Source organism: Sciurus carolinensis, chromosome 2, assembly GCF_902686445.1.
Source record: "Sciurus carolinensis chromosome 2, mSciCar1.2, whole genome shotgun sequence".
NCBI lineage: Eukaryota > Metazoa > Chordata > Mammalia > Rodentia > Sciuridae > Sciurus > Sciurus carolinensis.
In genome coordinates this window covers 4,505,062-4,526,971 of record NC_062214.1, presented here as the reverse complement: position 1 = coordinate 4,526,971, position 21,910 = coordinate 4,505,062, and the positions used below count along the sequence as shown (strand labels likewise).

Below are 21,910 nucleotides of genomic sequence, written 5' to 3'. Positions count from 1 at the left end.
CCCCAGTAGTAGAGATCAGACCCAGGTCCTCGTGCCTGCTACGGAAGTGCTTTTCTACTGAGCCACATCCCCAGCCCAAAATTGTGTTGTTTCTTAAACAGTCCTTCCTTAGATTGACTCCCCCAAACCCAAGCCCCAGTATAAGCACTGTCCTCTAGTGTGTTTTACAGAAGATGACACTTGAGAATATTCAAGTTTTGTTCCGCTTCTTTGACTTAAAGGATGTGTGACCTGGCTGCTGCTTCACTCCTTGGAGCCTAGCTCTGGCGTTGATGAGGCAACACTCCCACCTTGTGTGGCAGTCCTATAGAAAGTTGTGCTGTTATTTAAGAAAGTGCTGAGGTCAGTACAGAGATGGTTGTATACAGCACCTGGTTTCATTTCCTCAGCTTGTGTACCTGAAAGGTATGGCAGAGTGATCTCTCTGACCCTGGGTTGGCAAAAGTAAGGATGGCCAAAGTCATTGGGTATTTTTGCTAGGGAAGTGGTCCAGAAGAATTTGTGGTGTCAAATTGTCGAAGGCCATTGCTCCTAACTTTAGAAGAGGCATCTGTAGGCATGCGTAAACCACTTTTGAGGTGTTTTGTTTGTTTGTTTTAAGCCGAATGTTAAGATAATAAAATTAGAGCAGAGACTCAGTGCTCTGGCTTGCTGTATGGAGATAATTCATTTCAGGATGAGAACTGACACATTTAATTGGTCTCTTCTAGGTTATTCAGGATAACAGCTCTGATTCTGGTGGTTCACCTAAATGAATCAAACCTCTAAGCTAACTTTGCTTAAGAAGGTAATAATTAAAATACCCATCATTCAGAGGAAAATTAGACATCTTTAAAGTGCAGCCTAAGATAATGATGTGGGATTGTATGTTATCAGATTCTTCATTATCTTGGGATTTTTGTGTAGTATGTTAAATGTAAAGATGTTGCAATAGAAGAAGAACACAAATTTGTATGACCTTGTTTAGTTTTATGGAACACACTGTGTTGCATCGTGTTAAGCACAGAAGGGAGAAGGACTGTTCCTGATGGAAGCATGCCACGGTGGGCTTTGCCTAGATTTAAGGGTGAACTTCATCAGATCTTTGTAAGAAGTAGCAAAGGTAGAAGCTCCTTCAAACCAGGAACTTTTCTGAGAGAGGTCTGGAAACCTGTGGCCTGAGTGTGTGTCTGGGCTTTTCGTTGTCACTCTTTCCGTTGATGTCAGTCCTCCCAAGGCTGATCTTTCCTCTTTGTCTCCTCCCTTTGCTCCCACTGTGTCCGGCTCAGAGAACACTCTTGGAATGAGTCACTTTTAAGGTATTTTATCTCTCCTTTTTCTATTCCCTCTCCTTCCATCAGATTCCATCTGTGGTAAGTAGTATGTTTTCTGTTTCTTTGGTCAGTGTCCAGTACTTAATCCTTCATCACATCCTGACACACCCTTCTGTCAATGGTACTGTCTCCTAGGAATGATTAGTAATCATCCTGGGGCTGGGGGTGTGGCTCAGTGGTAGAGTGCTTGCCTAGCATTTGTGAAGCACAGGGTTCAATCCTCAGCACCACCTAAAAATAAATAAATAAATAAATAAAGGTATTGTGTCCATCTACAACTAAAAGTATTAAAAATAAATAAATAAGTAATCCTCCTCACTAAATTGAGCTTAAACCTGCTGTGGACCCTTGTACTTTTGCTTTGTTCTGAGTCTAAATCAGTGGCCTTCAAGAAGTCTTAGTCATACCATTGGTCTATAGGGATAGGGCCAGTGGGCTGGTGTAGTTGATTATCACTTTGGGGGAGATCTGGAATGTGGGCAGTGACTGATAATTTAGGGACACTGTCTTTTGCATAAGGAAAGCTTAGAATCATTAATTCAGCCCCTCAAATTGATGTGTAATTTAGGATTGTTTAGAAAGTTAAAAAAAGAAAAAGAAAAAGCTAAAACCCTGTGGATATAGTCCATTTGTTGCAGTAATTATCTTTCAGATGCTAAGTACAACATTAATTCTTTTGCTTTAGTGTAGCACTGATTCCCTTAACATTTCATGATCACATAGGCAGACTGTGTTTTACAGCACAACAAAATGTCAGCAGTGTGCTTAAGATTCTTTATGGTAGTGGTTTAAATCTATCCTGAATAGATTATCTTCGTTTATTTAATTATTAACCAGCTTGCTCATCAAAAGCAAGTGGCATTAAATCTACTAAGCTTGAACCAAACTTAAATCTTAGTAGATAATACTGTTTACTTCTGAGATCTTGTTCCTGAGAGAAAATTGTGAACTAGAAGTCACTTTTTTTTTTTTTAGTCCACTTACTTGCTTCTTTTTCCTCCTGGTTAGTAGTGTAGTGCTGGTCATGCACTTGCATTTAGAAGGCGGTGACGTTTCCTCAGTGTGTGTGGTGTAACATAACAGGCCGCACTGTTGTTTTCATAATTACCTCACAGCTTTTCATCCAAGTGTGGATTTATTAAAATAATTAGTCTGAATTGATACTTATTAAAGAGCTGGACGCTTGAACATTATTAACAGTATCTTTTATTTATTAGAATTATATAGCTTCTGTTTTTCAAATGCTGAAGGCGAAATACGGAGCACTTTGACCTTGCAGTATTGCTACGGAGTAGTTGAAAGCTGGATGAGGAGTCAGAAGAGAGGGGTTGCGTTGGTCCTCACTCACACACGCCCCCAGGCCTGGGTTTGAGAATCTGGAACTTCAGACGTTTATGAAGAATTATCTCCACGGTTGCTTGTTAGAGCGTCCATTTGGTGGAAAAGTTGCCATCTAAAGGATGACTGTGATTTGGAAGCAGTGAGCACAGCTCTCAGCAAGGTGACGGGCAGGACGGACAGAGTATTGCTTTCCATCAGTCAAGACAAGGTTGCCAGGGAGTGTCTTCTAACATACAGTGAAGGCCTTGCACAGTTCTTTCGCACTGGGGAGTGTGTTGAAAACAAAGTTGCATTATGATTTTCAGGCTGACTTCTTGTTCTGTCACCAGGCCGCTTTCAGACTGTCAGTCTGTCCCACTCAGGATGACTGCCCTTGCTCAGTGGGTAGGCCCGTTCTTTGAAGTTTTTACCTGGCAGACCTAGACAGCTGGCTCGACAAAAATAAGAATTGTTACTGAATTGACAGTCATTTTAAGTTTATTTTAAAGAATAACAACGTGGCAGAATATCTCTAGAATATCCAGTTTTCAGAATGTTAAGGGCATTGTTTTAACAGAAACTATTGATGTCTAGACACAGTGCCTTGGGGTGCTTCAAAATTTTCCCCCTTGTGAGGGATGGGTTGGAGTGAGGGCTATTGAGAAATGGCTGGTGAGAAAATAGTCGTCTGGGAAAATATTGAAGAACGTACTGTTAATATTTTATATTAAATTGTAAAGCTATATGAGTACTTTGGTAGTTTTCCTCCATCCTTTCAGAGGGTTATTATTATCGTTTTTTGAGTAGTAGATTAGTATTTTTCTCCCCTGTATCAAGTAATGTCTTCCTTGGGCTTTTAGTTTGTGTGTGTGTGTGTGTGTGTGTGTGTGTGTGTGTGCGCGCCGCCTCCTCCCCCATGGGCACCTGGGACATTGCTGGTGGGGCACATTCTGCTGATAACTCAGAGGCTCCTGTAGTCCTGGCCTGTCAGGGAAAGAAGTTAGGGAAATAACATTTTGGGAGAGGAGAACATTAAGACTGCTGCTGTTTCCTAAGTTTTATATTTTGCTTGAAGATAGTGGAGTGTCTCCTGGGGCCCTGTACCTAGGTTAGAATGGCCTAGACTGAGCCCTGGACCCCTGAGAACTCCAGGTCCTGGAGCTGTCTCCAAAGGCTCATGAGTGCTCAGAATGCAGGGAGAGTAGACCGCTGAGGCTGGGAGTTAGCTGCAGGGGCCTGAAGAAGGGTCAGGTGGTGGCTTCCCTGTACCAGTCAGTCTTCAGCTGAAAGTAGTGGTGGATGTATATTTACAGAACTAGAATAAAGAAAAGGTGAGGGAAGAATGAACATTTCTGGAAGATGAATGCTTCATTTTCAAAAGGTAGTCTACAAAGCGCAGGGACTAGGCAGGTAGGGAGGTGCTTTTATTCTTGCCTTACATTTAGCCTATGTAGCAATCTCAGATGACTCACTCAAGTGACCGGGTAACTCGCCTGGGTAACAGTAGTAATGGTGGTGCTGGATTCTGACCCAGGTTGCTAGTGCCAGAGCCCTAGCAGCATTCTGAGCCAGGTGTGGTTTACGTAACTTACACTGCTATCAACTTGCTAGATTAACTTGTAAAGGATTTATTCTTGAAAAGGAAGCAGAGAATTTATAACCATTAGGGAATTAATGGCTGTCAGGACCATTTCTGAAGAATATCAATTCATTAAGAATTGTTCTTTGAAATTTGTTTATTTTTAGGTGTACATTGACATAATACCTTTATTTTATTTATTTATTTTTATGTGGTGCTGAGAATTGAATCCAGCGCCTCATGCATGCTAGACAGTTACTCTACCACTGAGCCACAACCCCAGCCCTCTTTGAAATTTTTAAAAGGAACTTTTAAACTTACTATAAAAAACGTTCAGCCTGGTGACTCCAAAGCATGCTTTGATTTATATTGTGGATATTAGTTTGCTTTTATATCAGATTTTGATGGTATTACACAGTTCTGTATGTTTAGAAACCTTTGTGAGTAATTTGTGATCCTGCTGCCCATTCCTTGGAGGGTGTGGCAGAGCTTGTGTGTGATAGGAATTTCATAGGTTTGCAGACTTGTAAAGTGGGAACTAGAGAAGATGTAAAGGTTGCTTAGTAAGCTAGGATTGTCTAAAATAAATGGTGTTTATAGGTGCCACTTTAAACTTCATAAGTGGAACTGCGACACCTTTGGTCCTGCGTGCTTCTGATGGGTCACTCCTTTGGGCAGAGAAGCAAATGTGAGTTAATAGATAACTAGAGATGCCTCTGAGTGTGCAAGGGGTCAGCTTAAGTTGATGATTAAAATAAAATGCTGTTTAATTCTGTACGGGTGTGATTTGGGATGTCATTCCCCAAATGCTGGCGTCACTAGGGTATGAGCAAGATCAGAGTGTGCCTGGAGACCCGCTGTAGTGCCTGGTGGACAGTTGTCTAGGGGAGTGACTACTCTCCCTTTTGCAGAGCGTGTCCTCTGAGGTCTCTTCATGCAGAGCTCACTCCTGGGGGGTATGAGAGGATGCGGGGTCAGGCTTTGCCTCAATCGCCAGGTACTGGAGCTTCCTGTGGGCTTGCCTTTGGTTTGGTTTGGTTCTGGGCAGGAAAACCTGGCCCTTAGTTTCCAGCATCTAGGTGTTGGGGGATGATGAGGGAAAATGGGGACTGGACTTAGGGTCTGCCCTTCTTTGGGAGCTTAGAAAAACTGTGTTAGTTCTGCTCTGGGCTATAGATCAGACACTTGAAATGTGTGGCTTGGTGAGCTTGTACTGTGCTGGATGTTTTCGTATGTACTTGTTTATTTCTTGCAGTAAGCCTAGGAAGTGGGTACAATTATGATCCCCAGCTTATTGACCCAGGTCATGAAGCGGAGTGGGGTGTGGCGGGATTTGAACCATGGTCCACCTGACTGCAAAGCAGTCGTCTTCATTCTTGTGCTCGCTGTTTCCTCCCTTCAAAGACAAGGTGGGCATGTCACTGCCCTTGGCTTTTTTATTTACTATGTTGTCAGGAAGATGAAAGGAGGTCTGGAAATAGGACAGTGGGAACAGAAAGGAGTGACAGAGAAATGGAATAGAAGAGCAAGTCAGGACGTTGAACTGTAGCGTCTCGTGGCTCCTCTTGAGGTGCAGGCTGCTGTGTGCTGGGGAGGCTGTGACTGACTTCAGAAGACACACGGCACTGTACCAAGTGCCTCCCTGCGAGCTTATGTCAAGCTTCATTACTTCCCATAGCAGACCATTTCTTCATTATTGAAGGTTGTTGCTGTTACCTCATCTGTTCCTTCCCTCCACCCTTGAGCTCTTTTGTTCCTTAATGCCTGATGCACAGTGTGTTTTGGGTTAAATGGGGACCGTTTTTGCCCTTTGCTTGTACCGTTTGACATTTTTAGTGTAGTAAATGAAGGAAAAGAGTGGAATGGGACCTACCTGGGGAAGTCAGTGTCGCTGTTCCCTCCACGTGGGAGGTCAGAATGTGGAGGCCCACGTCCTCACCTCTCAGCCTCCAGCTGTGGCTCCTGCCTTACTATTGCTTGGAGGCTGTCAGCTGACCAACCTCCTCGGCGGTGGCTTCCCTTCTGGGGTGTCAGGAGGCTTGCCCTCCTGATGGACTAGAGGCCATCCAGTGCCAAGCTTGAGAACTCGAGGTTCAAGTGTGTTTTACCCCAAGGACGATGGAAAGTGCTCTGAGTTATTTGTCGGCCTGTAGGTGTAGCCTGATGGGTCCCACAGACAGATCTAAATCTGGCCCTCTGACTTGTGAAGTCAGGCCTGCTGTACTGATGGGCAAGGGAAGCTGGGGCTCATTCCTGAGCGTCTGGGGCTTGGGGGCGGCACTCCATTTTGCTTTGAGCTCCTCCTGGCCTCTGTCTAGCCTCACCCAGAGCGTGACAGATGTGGAAGACTCAAGTCACTAGAGAAGTCTGCGGAAACCTGGCAGCCAACTTCGATCTTTTTTCTTTCATTTTATTATTATTTTTAAATTGTTGCTTTTGTTGCCTTTTGCCTTCAAAACACAATCGCCTCATTCTTTGCAGACCTTAGACTGTGCGTGGCAGCTAGCATAGCAGTAAACATCTGAGTACAGTCAGATGGCTTTGACTCTTGTTTTCAGAAGGTGAAATGCTCACAGAGTCGCCTCTGCCCTAACTTGTCCCTTCATGCCTTTCTTGTGCGCCAGCCTCTGGGTGAGAAGTCCCTGCCTGTGTTCTCAGGTTCGTTCACTTGCACAGTCCTTCCCCAGAGCTGGGTGATTGCTTCCCTCTGTCTCTGGCTGTTTTCTTTTTTTTTTTGGTACCAGGGATTGAACCCAGGGATGCTTTACCACTGAGCCACTTCCCCAGCCCTTTTTTATATTTTATTTAGAGACAGGCTCTCTCTGAGTTGCTTAGGACCTTGTTAAATTGCTGAGGCTGGCTTTGAACTCCTGATCCTCCTGCCTCAGCCTCCCAAGTGCTGGGATTACAGGCATGTGCCACCGCACCCAGCTTCACTGTTTTTATTTGTTGTCCTGGGTGTACTCAGCATTTGCCATCCCACCTGTTGGCACTCCTGCCTTGACTGCCCTAGTCACTCTGGTTTTCTTGGGCTTGTGTGGCCACTTCTGCCCCCACTCGTGGGTCCTGTCAGTGACGTTCGTTGTTACAGTTGCTCCTTCTCCCGTGCTGCTCTTCCCTCTTCATCTCCCATTTCCTCCATTCCTGTCTCCCAGCTCCCCTTGGGGCACTCTTCTGCCAGTCATCCCAGGCCCAACCCAAGACTGTGTATAGGGCCACAGGTTCCTAAAATGCAACATGCCCCAATCTGAATTACGTACCTCTCCATTTTTCTTTTCTTCCATCTCCTCTTCCTTCTGCCATATCATTGAATGGCATCCATGTTTATGCAGTTTACCAACCCATAGAGCCTGTGAAATCTACCTCCTCTACCCTGTTACCTAATTTCCCCTGATGACTAACAGCCTGAGCCCTCTCTGTCCACATTGAGGGAGCTTTCAAAGATGCACACTGGTGATTGAAGCCCTTTTTAGTTTTTGATGCAGGGCCTTGCTAAATTGCTTAGGACCTGACCTCCTGAGCTGCTGGGATTACAGACATGTACCACCATGTCCAGCAAAGTCTGAATTCTTTCACATGGTTCCTTATACTGTCACTCTGCCATTGTTCCAGCATCATCTTTCCTTATCCTTCATGCCAGCCTTTTAGTTCTCCCTGACTACAGGACTCTTGCATATGCTGTTTCCATCACTAAATATTAGTTCCTTCCTCCTCCTGTTCACTGCTCCTTCCTGCTTACCTCTGAAGCTGAGTACGTACTTTACCTCTGACATTCATCACTCACATCATTCCTGTCCCCCTTGACTTCCACACTTGTCACTGTGTTAGAATTGATCACTTGGGTTCCCTTCCCTATTCACTGTGTAGTATCTCATTAATAATACCTTCAGCTCCCTCTTCAACTCAACTGACTTCCAGTCTCCATCTCCAGGCAGATCTTTGCATCTTGACGCTCCTCACCTACTAGATACCCTGGCCTCTCTGTCTGTCACAGAAACTCCTTGAAGTCAGCATGTTCCATATTTCATTGCCAATTTACTAGTCTCTACTCACTGGGGCTCCTCCTGAACCTTGGGAGTGTCCCTGTGTGCATTTGGGCAAGCCAGAAATCCTAAGCTCATCTTTCACTTCCCCTTTTCCATACCTCTCCATTCATTGACCGCCTAGAACTTACAAGTTCACGTCAAAATTCTTAGACCAGCGTCAGAGCCCTTCAAAACGGGGCCACTCTGCGTCTTTGAGCTTAGCCCTGTTTCTCTCTCTCAGGTCCCACTACTCTGGTCTCATTGTCCCCTGAGAACCTCTCACAGGTGCATCATGCTGTGCCTTCACCTGCTGCTCTGCAGCCTGAGCGTGCTTCTCATCCTCAGCAGCTCTTCAAACCCCAGGGCCTCCCTCAGTGCTCAGTCCTGGGCACCCCCTTGCTGTTTACATGGGACTTAATTACTTTTCTGATGGTGTTCAGTGCAGTGAGGAGGCTATTCAGCCCTGTAGTCAGCAGCCCAGAGTTACCTCTGGGGCAGACTGCTTGGGTGTGATCCTAGATCTGCCCCCTGAAAGTCATGTGACCTTGATAAGTGTTCGACCTCTCTGTGCCTTCACTCTGGGGTGTGTTAAGGAGTATAAAATACATTAGCACATGTAAAGCACTTAGAGTAGGTCTGGAACTATTAAGTGTTGGCTGATGTCACATTTGATTTGTAAAGATGCATCATTTCAGGTGCAGTCCCAGAGCGCCTGCTCTTCTTAGCTCGGGGTGGCCCTGGTGTGGCCCTGGGAGTGTGACACCAGCTTCCCAGTATGTGGCAGGAGTGGCCTGCCCTGCTGCCTCCCGCCTGGGAGCCTTCACGGCTCCTGGAGAGCGCCTGCAGCATTGCACATTGCTACGGATACTTGAGGGGTTGAGGTGAAAACACAGAGCAAACTTTGTTTTTAAGGAGCTCATCTTCTGGTGGAGAAGATATGTCAAGTGAAAATAGAAAAAATGTAGATCATGTGCTATTAGGTAGTGGTAGGTGCTAAATGAAAAAAGCAGGATAAAGGGATTTGGGGGTGAGTTCTGTCTTTTATTTTTATCTTTTGTGCTGTAGGGGTGGCACGCAGCGCCTGGTGCATGCTGGGCAAGCACTCTGTTACTGAGCCTCATCTGTGATCCGGGGCTCTGTTTTAAATGGGTAACTGGGGAAGCCACTTCCCTGAGAAGGTGCAATTGGAACTGAGACAAAGACCTGTATAAAATACTTGAACAAGGGACTGGAGCTGTGGCTCAATGGTGGAGCACTTGCAGCAGTGTGAGGCACTGGGTTCCATCTTCAGCAACACATAAACATAAATAAATAAAGGTATAAAAAAATAAAATACAGCCATGCAGATATTTGGGAGAAGAGCTTTGCAGACCCAGGGAAGGGCAAGTGCAAGTTCAGGGCCCGCCCCCAGATGGTGATGAGACGGGTGTGTTCAGGGGGCAGTATGGTCACTGCCTTCCCTGGAGTGACGGAAGGGCACACTAGGAGATGGGCTCTACCAGAGGGCGGGAGCCTTGCTGGCAGGCAGGCCACCAGAGGGACTTTGGAATATGTTGTATCATGGGGAGATGTGGAGGATTCTGAGCAGGAGTCATTTTAAAAAGCCATGGCTGGTGTGGGGAGATCTGAGCTGTTCATGTGTGGAGACAGTGGCCATGGCAGTGACCCAGGCTGAGTGCAGGGGAGACTGTGGTGTGCACGGGGTGGGGTAGTGGGAAGAACGTGTTGGGCTCACTCCCATTCCAAGCTTCTTGAAGGGGGCGCACACAGGACTGCTTTTGGTTCAGTGGCAGAGGGTGGTAGGGTAACTGCTTTGGACCCCACTGCTGGTGAATGTCAGTTTCCTGTACTAAACTGAGAGTCAGTGAGTATGGAGAGGAGAGTAGGACTCCACCTGCTGCATGGCACCAAAGAGTGAGGTGCTGAGGACATGTGTAGGGAGAGATGGGCAGTGGGCAACTGAAACATGGAACTCGGGAGCAGACAGGCTGCAGACACCAGTGTGGAAACCATCATCTATATTGGAATGTAGACGAGGAAAGAATAATTTCTTCCAACTGGAGAGGTTAGGTAAGCCTTTTCAAAATGGAAGGCATTTGAGCAAAACTTTGAAGAACGAGCATAATTTCCAAAGACAGAGAAAGGGGAAAATCGACAATATTTCTCATCCAGGTCTCGCAGCCGTTCCCCCTGGCCTCTTGTTGAATTTGTTTGAGAAGCTGCCGCCCTGGTTGATAATCTCTTTTCACTTGTGTAGCCACCTAGGTTCTGTATCGAGAAGGAAACCAGACCAGATTACGCACTAACGACAAACCACATGCTGCTGCTTCTCTCATTGTTCACAAATTGAAAATTCCAGATGGACTAGAGAGGTGCAGAATGCTAGCATGTCTGTGTCTCGGCTGTGAGTCGGGCTGTCTGACTTGGTCGCGGGGTCTCCTGCTCCTGCTGCCCCTGAGAGGGCGTGCTCTGGAGAGGCTGACTGTGTGCGCTTGCCTGGGTGTTAGCATGTACCTCTGTCACAGTTAATGGGGTCCTTTGTTGTGTTTATCACTTCTGTCTTTACCTTGGGCAGATGTCTGTCTCCATGCTTCCTTCTTTATGTCAGCAATAAACCATATTTGCTACTCCTGTATTTTGGTAGAATTTTATTTGAAGGAGAACATTAATAAAAAGAAACAAATTAACAAAAATAAAAAGAAAATGTCTTTATTTTTGTGATCACTATAATCACAAATTTTTGTCTTTTAGATACAGAAAATTTACAGTCAATGGGGTAAAGATTGTGTATTGAAGAAATTGTTTATTAAGTTCAGATCCTTTTGGAGTTGCTCTCTGAAACTCACCTGTGAAAAGTCTTCAGCTGTGCACTGTGATCTTAGTGCCAGACACAGGGTGTTTGCAGCATCTGCTCTTACGGGATGTGCGTAGTTATCTTTCTGTTTAGGAAAACCTAGCATATTAAAGAACTGCATACTCAACCTCAGATGAGTGAAGTCTTCTAGACTTCTTAGTTCATAAAACAGCTTTCGCCTAAATTGTGGGTGTGGGTTTGTCTTGAGTTAATGAGACCACTGCTTCGCTGAAAATGTTTCAAATGATAACCTTCATTTTTACAGATTACATGAAAATGACTGTCATTGTGGGCTTACTGGTTTTCAGCAGTCCAAGGTCTGAATGCCTTTGTGTATATGCAGGGTAGTCTGGGTAAGAAGAAGACTTCAGAAAAGCATCGTCAGGGCCTCACGTGAACTGCAGGACACCTGTGTACAGAAGTGTGCAGATTGTGATAAATGCCCAAATACAGAGTAACTGAAAGTTAATAAGGTGCTTGCCTTATTTAAAATCTTTCTTTAATGAAACAAGTAAAGCTTCCTGAATAATTTAAAGATTGCCTGTGCCTCATATCTGCCCATGCACACTCCCTGCTTGTCCTTGATCCCAGAGGAGTGTGGCGGGAACCATTTCCCTAATCAAGTGTCGCGGTGTGTGTATCGCTTCACATACCTTGGAGACCCATCTGTTGTTGAAATATGGATCTCACTCATTCTTCTGCCCTGTCGTGTGGTGTTCCTTCAGAAGAATTTAGCATGTTAGGTAAGAGCTCTTTATATATTTGGAATAGTGCTACTTATCTGTTGTATGAGCTGCAGATACCTTTATTTCTCAGGCTGTTCCTCCTGGCTCGCATCATGTCTTTCAGGTAGCTTCCTGAGTTTGCTCTTAGTCCTTCTGTGGTTCTCTCTGTTGAGTTTTCTCACCACAGTAGTGCCTTGCAGTCTAGTTCCCCCTGTGCAGGTGGTGGCAGGCCGAGTTTTATTTCTGCTCAGAGGGAGCTAGGACACTAGGGAACTGTGCAGCAGGACAGGTCTCTTCCAGGACCTCGGAGGGCAGTGGTATCATCACTGAGACTTCTTGGTGTTGATTTTTCTTGCTGGGATATTCGGATTAGGTTTCCCAGCAACCTGATGTCTCATAAAGATATAAAGGAGGGTGCTTCCCATCCTTAGATTTCTTCAAGAAATTTTGTGTCTCTTAGGGTTCTTTATGTATGGTTGTTTCAAAATAAGAGCTGTGTAATTTGACTTTCTGCTGAAATATTGGAATACAGTGTGTGCCATTAGGACCACATTGGTTACAAAGCTTTATTTTTGTCTCCAAGCATTGATTTAATGTGTGAGCTAACCAAACAAGAAAATCGATTTTCTTAAAACCCCAACTTCTCCAGTGTACTTTTTCTTTTTTTTTTTTTTTTTTTTTTTTGAAATGGGGTCTCACTAAGCTGCCTAGGCTGGCTTCGAACTGAATTTCTCCTGCCTCAGCCTCCTAAGTAGCTGAGATTACAGTCATATGCCACCATGCCCTGCTGGTGGCCTTACTCTTAAACTCCATAGTTCACCCTCTATGAACATCTGTTACTCCGATACCTTTATATCATTTTTTAGAAAGAGAGCAACTTATGAAGATATTGAATACTTACATGAAAGCATTATAGATACAAATGAATATTTTTAATGCCTTCAGCCTGTATGTGAACAGCACAGACTGGGCACTACTGGGGGTTGGAGTGTAGGGAGGCAGGCATGCTTGCAGGACAAGCAACAGCATCAGAGAAGAGGAGCCCATGAGGAAGCCTGACATTAATGCAGCCCGTGCTGTGGAGCCCCTGCTACATGTGTTGCCTGTTCTGGGTTGCAGTCAGGAAAGGAGCACAGAATCTGTCCTCTGCAGAAGGACATGGGCAGTGATACTGGAGCGTGAGAGTCAGGAAGCTCAGTGTGTGTTCACCTGGACCTGGGTGTGCAGGCAGTGAGTGTCTGCCTGAGAATGTGGCCTTGGGTAGCAGTCAAGCACAGCCTGGCCGTCCCTTCCTCCGCAGACATGTTGAATATCTGTTCTGTGTCCAGAAAGGTTCCAGGTACTTATGATCCTCCTGAACAAGAGAGATGGAAAGGTTGTGTTCAGAGTTGCTATTCCTGAAGGGGCAAGAGAAGAAAAAAGGTGAGCACTGGGACACTGCGGTGAGTGGGGAAAGCAGAAAGCGTAGAACACATTTCATGAAAAGAGCCTCCCAAAGGGTGAGTGCGAAGGTGTCCATGAGCTGAGCAAGGCCTGCTTGAGGGCCTGTGTCTCCTGCGCTCCTGCACCCCTGCACCCCGTGCACACAACCATTTCTTTGGAGCCTCCAGCACCTTTCTCTTGTCCTAGCAAAATCCACCAAGGTCACAGTCTTCTGGAGACAGCTTACTATCTTTCCAGAAGGTAGTCTTTCTAGAGTGAAATATGGTAGCTTGTTTTTTGGAGGGGTTGTGAAAAGGAGAGAAATTGTGTTTGCAAGAATGTAAAATAATATAGCCCTTTTTATGCAGAATGGAAAAAGCTGCTTTGAAGCTAATAACTTTAAGCTTATATCTGGAAAACTGAGACCTGATAGATTATATATCAAATTGACATGTAACTTACTTGGTAACACACATAGTGCAAGTTTCAAATATTGTAGTTATATCAGGAGATCAGTTGCAAAGGACGGTTATGTATTGATAACACCAGCATTTCATCAGCTCCAGAGAAGGGAGAGAAACCATCTCTGTGCAGACAGAGCATCTTCTTTCCTTCTTGTTGGTCTATGCATTCACACACACCCACACACTTGTGTACATATGTATTTTTCAAAATCTCAATAATACTTAATATCAGAAATATTTGGGGGTACTACCAAAAGTGAATTAATATGAAAGGCCAAATCCTTTTTCCCCTTCTAATTTTTGAAAAGTATTGACTGTTTTCTAGAGTAGTTCTTGATTTCACAGCAAATGCAAGAGAAAGTAGAGTTCCATAAGCCTCCACTCCACACATCAGCAGCCTGCTGCACTATCAGAGTGGCACGTGGGTTAAAATTTCTAGGGGAAGGCTGGGGGTGTGGCTCAGTGGCAGAGTGCTTGCCTAGCATGTGTGAGGCACTGGGTTAGATTCTCAGCACTGCATGTAAGTAAATGAAAAGATCCATCAACAACTAAAAAAATCTCTCTCTCTCTCTCTCTATATATATATACATATATGTATATTTAAAAAAAAGAAAAAGAAAAAAAAATTCCTCAGGGAGACCAGCTTCCCGTGTCTTCCTTTCAGTAGGGCCTGGGGGAGGGGTGCTGCAGTTCATGCTGTGTTTTGCTTTATCTGACACTAGAGTATGTATGTCCAAGAGCTCAGATTCCACCAGTTAATGCTGTTTCAGGAGCATCTTTTTCAACCTTATATAAATTTTCATAAGTGAACACATAATATGGGGCATAAAGAACACTTCAAATTGTTAGAAGAATAAAGTTTTTTAAAAAAATATTTTTTAGATTTTGATAGACCTTTATTTTTTTCATTTTTTTATATGCAGTGCTGAGAATCAAACCCAGTACCTCACCTCACACATGCTAGGCAAGTGCTCTACCACTGAGCCACAACCCCAGCCCAAAGAATAAAGTTTGAAGGAATGTTCCTAATGTCTCCTAAATGCATGTTGCTTTATTTATTTACCTTCCATTTCATATTTTAGATACTTAATTTCTAGTTTTGCATAGACATTATCTGAAATAAGTAGTAGAAGATTAGAAGGAAGAATGATTAAAAGTAGGTGTTGGACCTGGGCTGTGGCTCAGTGGTGAGCACTTGCCTAGCACTGTGAGGCACTGGATTCGATCCTTGGCACCACATAAAAGTAAATAAACAAGATAAAGGTATTGTGTCCATCTACATCTAAAAACATTTTTAAAAAAGTATGTATTGTGGTACTGGAGACAAATCATTTTTTTCATCTCTTAAAAGAAATTTTAACTTTTGGAGGAGATTTCATTTGTGAAATTGACTTTGTACTTTATAAGCAATGTTTAAATTCATTGGTGATAAATATGCATGTTTGTATAGTAACATCCCATTTTTTACATAATGCCTTAATGGAAATGGCAGTTTTATGAAATGAAAGTGACTAGTAAAAATCTGAATGATGTTCATAAGCCTTTACATCATTTTTATTGAGTTTTTTTGTGTTCTGATTCATTAATACAGGGGAAAGGAGCCCACTAACATGGTTTATCTCCTGTAATTACTCAAATTGAATAGAATTTATTTTCAATAAAATTCTTAGAGTAAATTGCCCAGAGTGGGTAGAGAAGGCCTAGATGGGTAAACATTTCTTATTTCTACCCACGGGACTGTGCTGCTTCACAGTGATGTTCTGCTGTGCGTATTTTCAGTATAGCTCCCTCTGGATTTTTACAAATAAATGCTTGTGAAAGCCCAAGAACTCCCAGGATTGAGTGTTAAGGTGGAGGTGTGGGTTGTTTATTTTATCCTGCTTATTATTACAAATATTGCTTTTCTTTTAATAATTTACACTACCTTTTGTGTGATTTATATAAGGTAAAATACCATTTAGATTGCTATGTAATAGAGCGATCTGGAGAAATTCCTGCAGACAGCTTAGTGTTTGCAGTTGAATTTGGTTTCTTGCTGTAGAGGACCTGGAGGAGGCTGGTGTGAGGGGTGATCAAACACCTAAGTCCAGGCCTCCTGCCTGGCCACCTGCAGGAGTAGAGGAGGGACACTAGAAACACTAGAGACTCGCACACCTCCCAACTTCCACCACAGAGCAAGTCTGTGTGGGTCTTGGCCTTCCAACTAAAGGTGCCTCCGTGTCCTTGAAGCAGACTTGTCTAAGCTTTGAGGCCTCACAGTGTGGGTCACAGGCTGCAATGAACTCCTTTCCCCTGCATCACATCTGAACATGCGTCCTCTGCGGGCATCACCTCGTGTAGGCGTGCTGTTGTCTCCCCCAGCACTGTGGGTCTGCCTGAGCTAGGGCTCTGCGGTGTGGGGTTGGACTATGGTTTCTCACATGAGGAGTAGCGAATATTCTTCTGTGGCAGTTGGTTTGAGCCCCTGTAGGTTTGCATGCCTTGTAGCTTTCTGTGCCCTGGAGAGCCAGAGCTGTGTTCAGCTATTCTTTTTTTAGCCTGTGCTTGCTGAAGTGATCACCACCTTAAGCAGAGACTTGGTGGGGGATCAGACTTTCTCCATCTCCCTTGTAGGTCAGACCGAATGCACTGGAGGGTAAAATAGGGTAGAGGCCCAGAGAGCTGCTGCCTCCATAATCCCCCGGACACTGTCTCAGCACCAGGTGTCCTGTTTCTCCATGGTTGCCAAGAGCTTGCTACAAGAGTGTAGCATGGTCAGCATCTGGCTCTCACTCACTGTAGCTGAAAAGCCCTTAGGCCACAAGGTACCTGCCCTCCTGTGTGCCAGTGGGGAACTGACTTAGCGTGTAGAGGGAGGGTTATTTGTGATGGACTTGGTGGCTAAGATGAAATACTGAAGACTTTCCCCCACATTGGATATAGCTACACCTCCTGACCCTTTAGGAAGCCTTCTCCCATGACTTGCAGCTGAGTCTGGAGGGCCAGAGGCAAATCAAGCAGATGGAGAGGTAAACAAGGAGAGAAATTCTTCCAGGGTATTTAGTTCTTGAAGGTGATGTTGCCCACAGAATGAGAATGACTTTTAGTATAAGTAATTCCAACATAGATGATCCAATAGTACGGTCGATCTGTTGTAATTCGTCATACATATTCATCAGATCACCACACTGTACACAGCAGTGCAGCAGAAACCACAGGGCTAGCAGGAGAAGGAGGCTAGGCATAGGACACCCAGGACTGTGTTGACGTACACACAGAGGGCCCGATGGGAGCAGTAGATACAGCTCCTTTGCTAGAAGAGACCCGGAGTTCACCAGTGCACATGGCCATTATTGTGACATGGAGGAAGGATGGCCATCTGGAGCCAAGAGGGAAAGTTGTAACACCTGCAGGGACCTGTGTGTCTAGTACCCCATGGGTGGATGGAGGTCATCTGAATAAAGGTGACTGAGATGTGTGTAGGTGTGTGCCTAGTGGATTTTTGTGCAGCTAGGTTTGGGTGCAGTTTTCTGTGTTCACCTAGGGTTTCTTGAAGAAAAAAATCATGCATAAGCAAATGTGAAAATCATTTTATGCTCAGATTGTCCCCATAATATGCTCATCAATCACATTTGAACAAATTTATGTTTTCTTATAGCAGAACTGTCTGTAGTTTGATGTTGGATTTGCGTCCCTTTTCCCTTCTTCCTGTTCACCATTATTGATTTCTTAATTTGTATTTAAGCCCATATCATATAAATTTTTAATACTATGAGCTCCTGTAGAGGAAGCCAGCCTGAGATTTTAATTTTGCTAGAGATAATCCACGGGTAGTTTCCTTCTTGGTGAAAAAAAAAACAAAAAACAAAAAACTCTTATTCTTCGTCCTTCTGTCTGTCCATGTATCTATCTTGCCATTCATCCATTCATCCATCCACTCTCCCTCCCTCCCTGCCTCCATCTGTGCATCTCTCTACCCATTCATATCTATCTCAAAATTTCCCCTTGATGCTGGGCACAGTGCTGGGGACACAGAGATGGGTCAAGTATAACCCTTGTTCTTAAGAGCTTAGAACCTCGCTGAAAAGTTTTCTAAGTACAAATGTGAATGTCTTTGTTGGGTCTTCTCAACTGGGGGACAGAGGAGCTTGGTGATCACAGGGGCACATGCTCTCTCCACCCGCATGCCCTGCGTTCTTGTGAATGTAACGGCGGGACTCGTGTTCCCAGCATGAGCTGGATGGGAACTAGAGTTCCTGGAGTCAGCACTCCCACCTGACTCCTTGGTAAGCCCTGTGGTCAGATATCCACTGTAGAATGATGAGTGAGAACCAGCAGACTTCCGAGTGCTGCGACCGCGCGGTCTCAGGCTCGCTGCTCCCCACTGCGCTCGGGTGTGGCTTGTGTGCTGCGTGAGCACGGCTGATGTGGCGAGATCTCCCAGGTGGTGTATCAGTTACCTCAGGGGATGGAGGAGTGCTTATTAATTCCTGTTTATACACATCTTATTGTTTGGTTTGTTTTAAGAAGCATATTTTAGTTTTTTAATTAAACTAATAAAGTAGGAAATGAATAAATAATAGTAATAAAAATATCCTCAGGGCATGGAGCTCTGCTTCATTCTTCCAGTCCCCGGGTAGTTAAAACCAAGTGCGATGTTTCAGGTGCGGGCTGCCCAGCAGGGCTCGGAACTTCCCGGTGAGCCCAAGGTGTTGGCACTTTTCTGGCAACAGTGCTAGATTGTTGGGGGCTTCTGATGGACGTCCACCCCAAAGCCTGCCTTGTGTCTGTTGCTCAGAAGTCTCCTGAGGACCTCTGGGAGCCAAGGCACACCTTGACACACTGCCTTTCCGGGTTCATCTTGTTACTGAGGAATGCACGTTAGCGCAGGTGAAATGTACCTTGCATCAGGCCATCACATTTCCCCCCGCCTACCCACTGACCAGGGTGAAACTGGACAGCAGCTTGCCGTCCTGAGCGAGAGCAGCAGTCGTCACGCTCAAGAGACGCGGGTGTTACAGCACTGGTGCCATCGTGAGGGTGCAATGGACCAGCTGCTGGGGCTCTGCCACCTCGCGGGCTCTCCACCTTGGACATGCTTTTGCATCTCGGGTCCTCCTTTAAATGTGTTCCCTCCTGCCCTGCCGTGAGTGAGTCTTGTGGATGCCCTTGGCTCACAGGCTTCCCAGTCAGTGTCTGTCTTATTCCACAGGTCCCTTCACTGATGTTGTCACCACCAACTTAAAGCTTGGCAACCCGACAGACCGAAACGTGTGCTTCAAGGTGAAGACCACTGCACCTCGTAGGTACTGCGTGCGGCCCAACAGCGGGATCATTGATGCCGGGGCCTCAGTCAATGTATCGGGTAAGTCCCAAGGCTGGTGGCCCACAAGACCCTGGAGCCAGTGGTCTTTCTTGGAGCGTGGGTTCCTGGGATGGCATTGTGGGAGGATGGGCTGTGCTCCACCTTCCCCAGCCCCCTGCCTGATTGAAGAGCATGGTGGGCCCCATCACCTTTTGTTTTTCCATAATTAATTCCTCTTTGTTTTAATGCTTGCAGCCTTTGCGCCTCAATAGTTAGAGCAAAATTAAAGTGGCAACTTTAGACTTGACTTCAGAATGAGTTTGGCTTTCACTGCCTTGAAATTAAATCTACCCTTTGGCAATAAATAAAAAAGGGCTAAACAAACTTAATTTTACTTTGTGGGAGAAAGCTAAATGGAGTTATTTTCTTATTTAAGCTAAATGATTTCTGACATTAAGTCCATGTCATTTCCAATGATTGGTAACTGCACTTTACTGATTGTGAAAAGCTAAGGGAGATGAGGGCCGAAGAAACTGGAATATGTTCAAGGGTATAAGTTTTGAGCATGTCTGATGGGCTTTCCTCAGTTCTGTCTGAGAGCACATATATTTTCCCAAGTCCAGCTTTTGAAAAGATGCTGGTAAAGTCCCCAGATTGAGAATTGGATTTCAGAATTAAAGAGGTGTAGGTGATGGCTCAGATCTCCTTTAGAAATGGAATAAACTTTTAGCTCATTAGAACTTCTGGAGCCAAGTGGGAGCTATGGGGGAGTGTGTGTTTATCTTCTAAATACCAGGTGACTCAGTCACAGAGGTTTCTGCATCATTAGAAGCTACCATTGATTTGACGCAAGTACCTGTCTGGCTTTTTCCATGATAGATTTGATTGTGATACATTTGGCTATTCATTTGACACCTAAAAGAAAATGATTCACCTCTTTGGAAAGATATAAGGTGTTTCATTATCTGATCGTTTCTGCAAACTCTATTCCCTGCATCCACTGGTGTCTGTCCTGACAGCACCCCACACAGCTTCCCGTGGGCTTCTCTTGAGCCTGCCAGACCCGCTCTGGACTCTGGAAGCAGGGTCTTGTCCAGAGGTAATCAGGATAATGGAAGCCAGCGTTAGTTGAGGCCCTCTGTACTGGACTCGCATGTATTCTATCTCGTGTCATCTCTCTTACCCGAGGGGGGACTCTATTACCACCATTTTACCAAGGAGGAGATTCGTGGTCGTGGGTTTACGAGGCTGGCAAGTGATAGATAGAGCCAAGGTGTGGCCTGCTCTGAACCACAATGTGCTAGAGAACGGGAGCATCGTGGGGGTTGGCATCTCTGGGTCCCCTGCATCTGTGTGGCTCAGGTTTTTCTGTTGAAATCAAGGCCAACAGAAGTCTTTTTTTCTTCTTTTAAACATTTCCCCCAACTCGATTTTCTTGTGCATAATGAATTTAAGCAAGGTGGTCTGTAGACGAAAATTGCAAATTTCCAAAGTAAAGATAGGAGAAGCAGTATAGTTTTCTGCATAGACTTATCTCAGTGGATAGTGTACAGTGTAGGTGTTTTTTTTTTTTTGTATAAATATAAATATATGTGTGTATCGTCTTCAGAAATATCCATCTCTCCCTATCAGAGGAATTTGTAAAAAGTAATAACACCCTTTGAGCATTTATTTTAATTTATCATTCACTACTTCAGGAAGGCCAAGATTCTGTGGTTGTGGCCTTCTCTTTATGAATGAGAAAGTTGGGTTCAGTGCACAGAGGTGGTCATCTGGAGTCCTGGGCTGGTGAGGGGCAAAGCTGTTGTTTGAAGCAAGGGTCTTGGCTCCTGGTCCAGGGCTCTTTCCGCGGCACTGTGCTGCCTCACCAGAGTTAGGGGTGGCCACACTTTCAAATGAGTCTGAAGTGGATTGTATTTCCAGGAAGAAAGCAGTTGTATAATGAAGCGCCTGTGTGTGTGCAGGCCTCCCCCAGCTGAGGCCAAGGTATATTTGCAGGTGAGAAAAGGTTCCTCTGTTTTTATTTGATATTTACTTCAGTGTTGAAGGTAACCTGAGTTGAGCCAGAGTTATTGCATTTCCAAGGCAACCTCACAACGTGGGGAGAAGGCTGGCCCCATGAGCTGCAGCTTCAGGTGCTGCAGGCCTCCAGTCATTTATTGGACATGCCTACCTCAGGATAAAAAGCACTGTTCTTGTCCATGGGTCTGCTTGAAGTGCAGCTACTTCCTGACGCTTGTGTCAGAGTTCCCAGGTTCCTTTGGGAGAGGGAACGTTCCCAGGAGAAGGAGGCAACAGTGGACAGGCAGTATAATTATTACACAATGGTCAGTCTTCCCTCCTCCCCTGGGCATGCACGGCCAAGTGTGGCTTAGCTCACTGTGCTCAGTGCTCTCGGTGCTGAGCAGGACGCTCAGCTCTGCTCTTCAGCAGTCAGCTGACCCATGCCCAGCTTGTTAGTCCCCATGGGCTCTGGGTATTCTTATCATGACATGGAGAGTAGAGTCTACTTACCGGGGAATTACAGATAACTGCATTAAATGGAAGAAGCATGGTGTCTGAGTGGAATCGCAGAGTTCTCCCCCCAGCTTTGACAAAGACTGTCAGATGGATTGAATGATATTTGAATTGCCTTTTTGAACCCCATTTTATTTATTTATTTATGTGCCTTAATGTTCAGAATAAATTAATATTTTTTCTTCTGTCTGTAATATGCATTTGTTTTGTAATAAAAAGCCACTAGTAAAATTTCAAATATAATTTATAAAAGGTTCTTATCAAATCAACTTAAAATACTGCCAGCATTGCCCTGCTTACCACACAGAATGTCACAGCATGCCTGAAAAGGACATGACTAGTGCATTTCTCCCATTTCTGAAAGCCCTTGGGGTGTGGTAGCTATTAGGGAGGGCTGTAAATCATTC

The 21,910-nt window shown here is 44.9% G+C and overlaps 1 protein-coding gene across 1 annotated transcript in view; it reads left to right on the top strand.

Annotated features, from left to right (window-relative positions):
* Positions 1–21,910, top strand: part of Vapb (VAMP associated protein B and C) — a 43,479-nt gene that overhangs the window by 2,844 nt on the left and 18,725 nt on the right. The window contains exon 2 of the mRNA XM_047538765.1: positions 18,894–19,046. Coding sequence (XP_047394721.1) covers positions 18,894–19,046 — 153 coding nt within the window. The remainder of the gene's footprint in view (positions 1–18,893; positions 19,047–21,910) is intronic.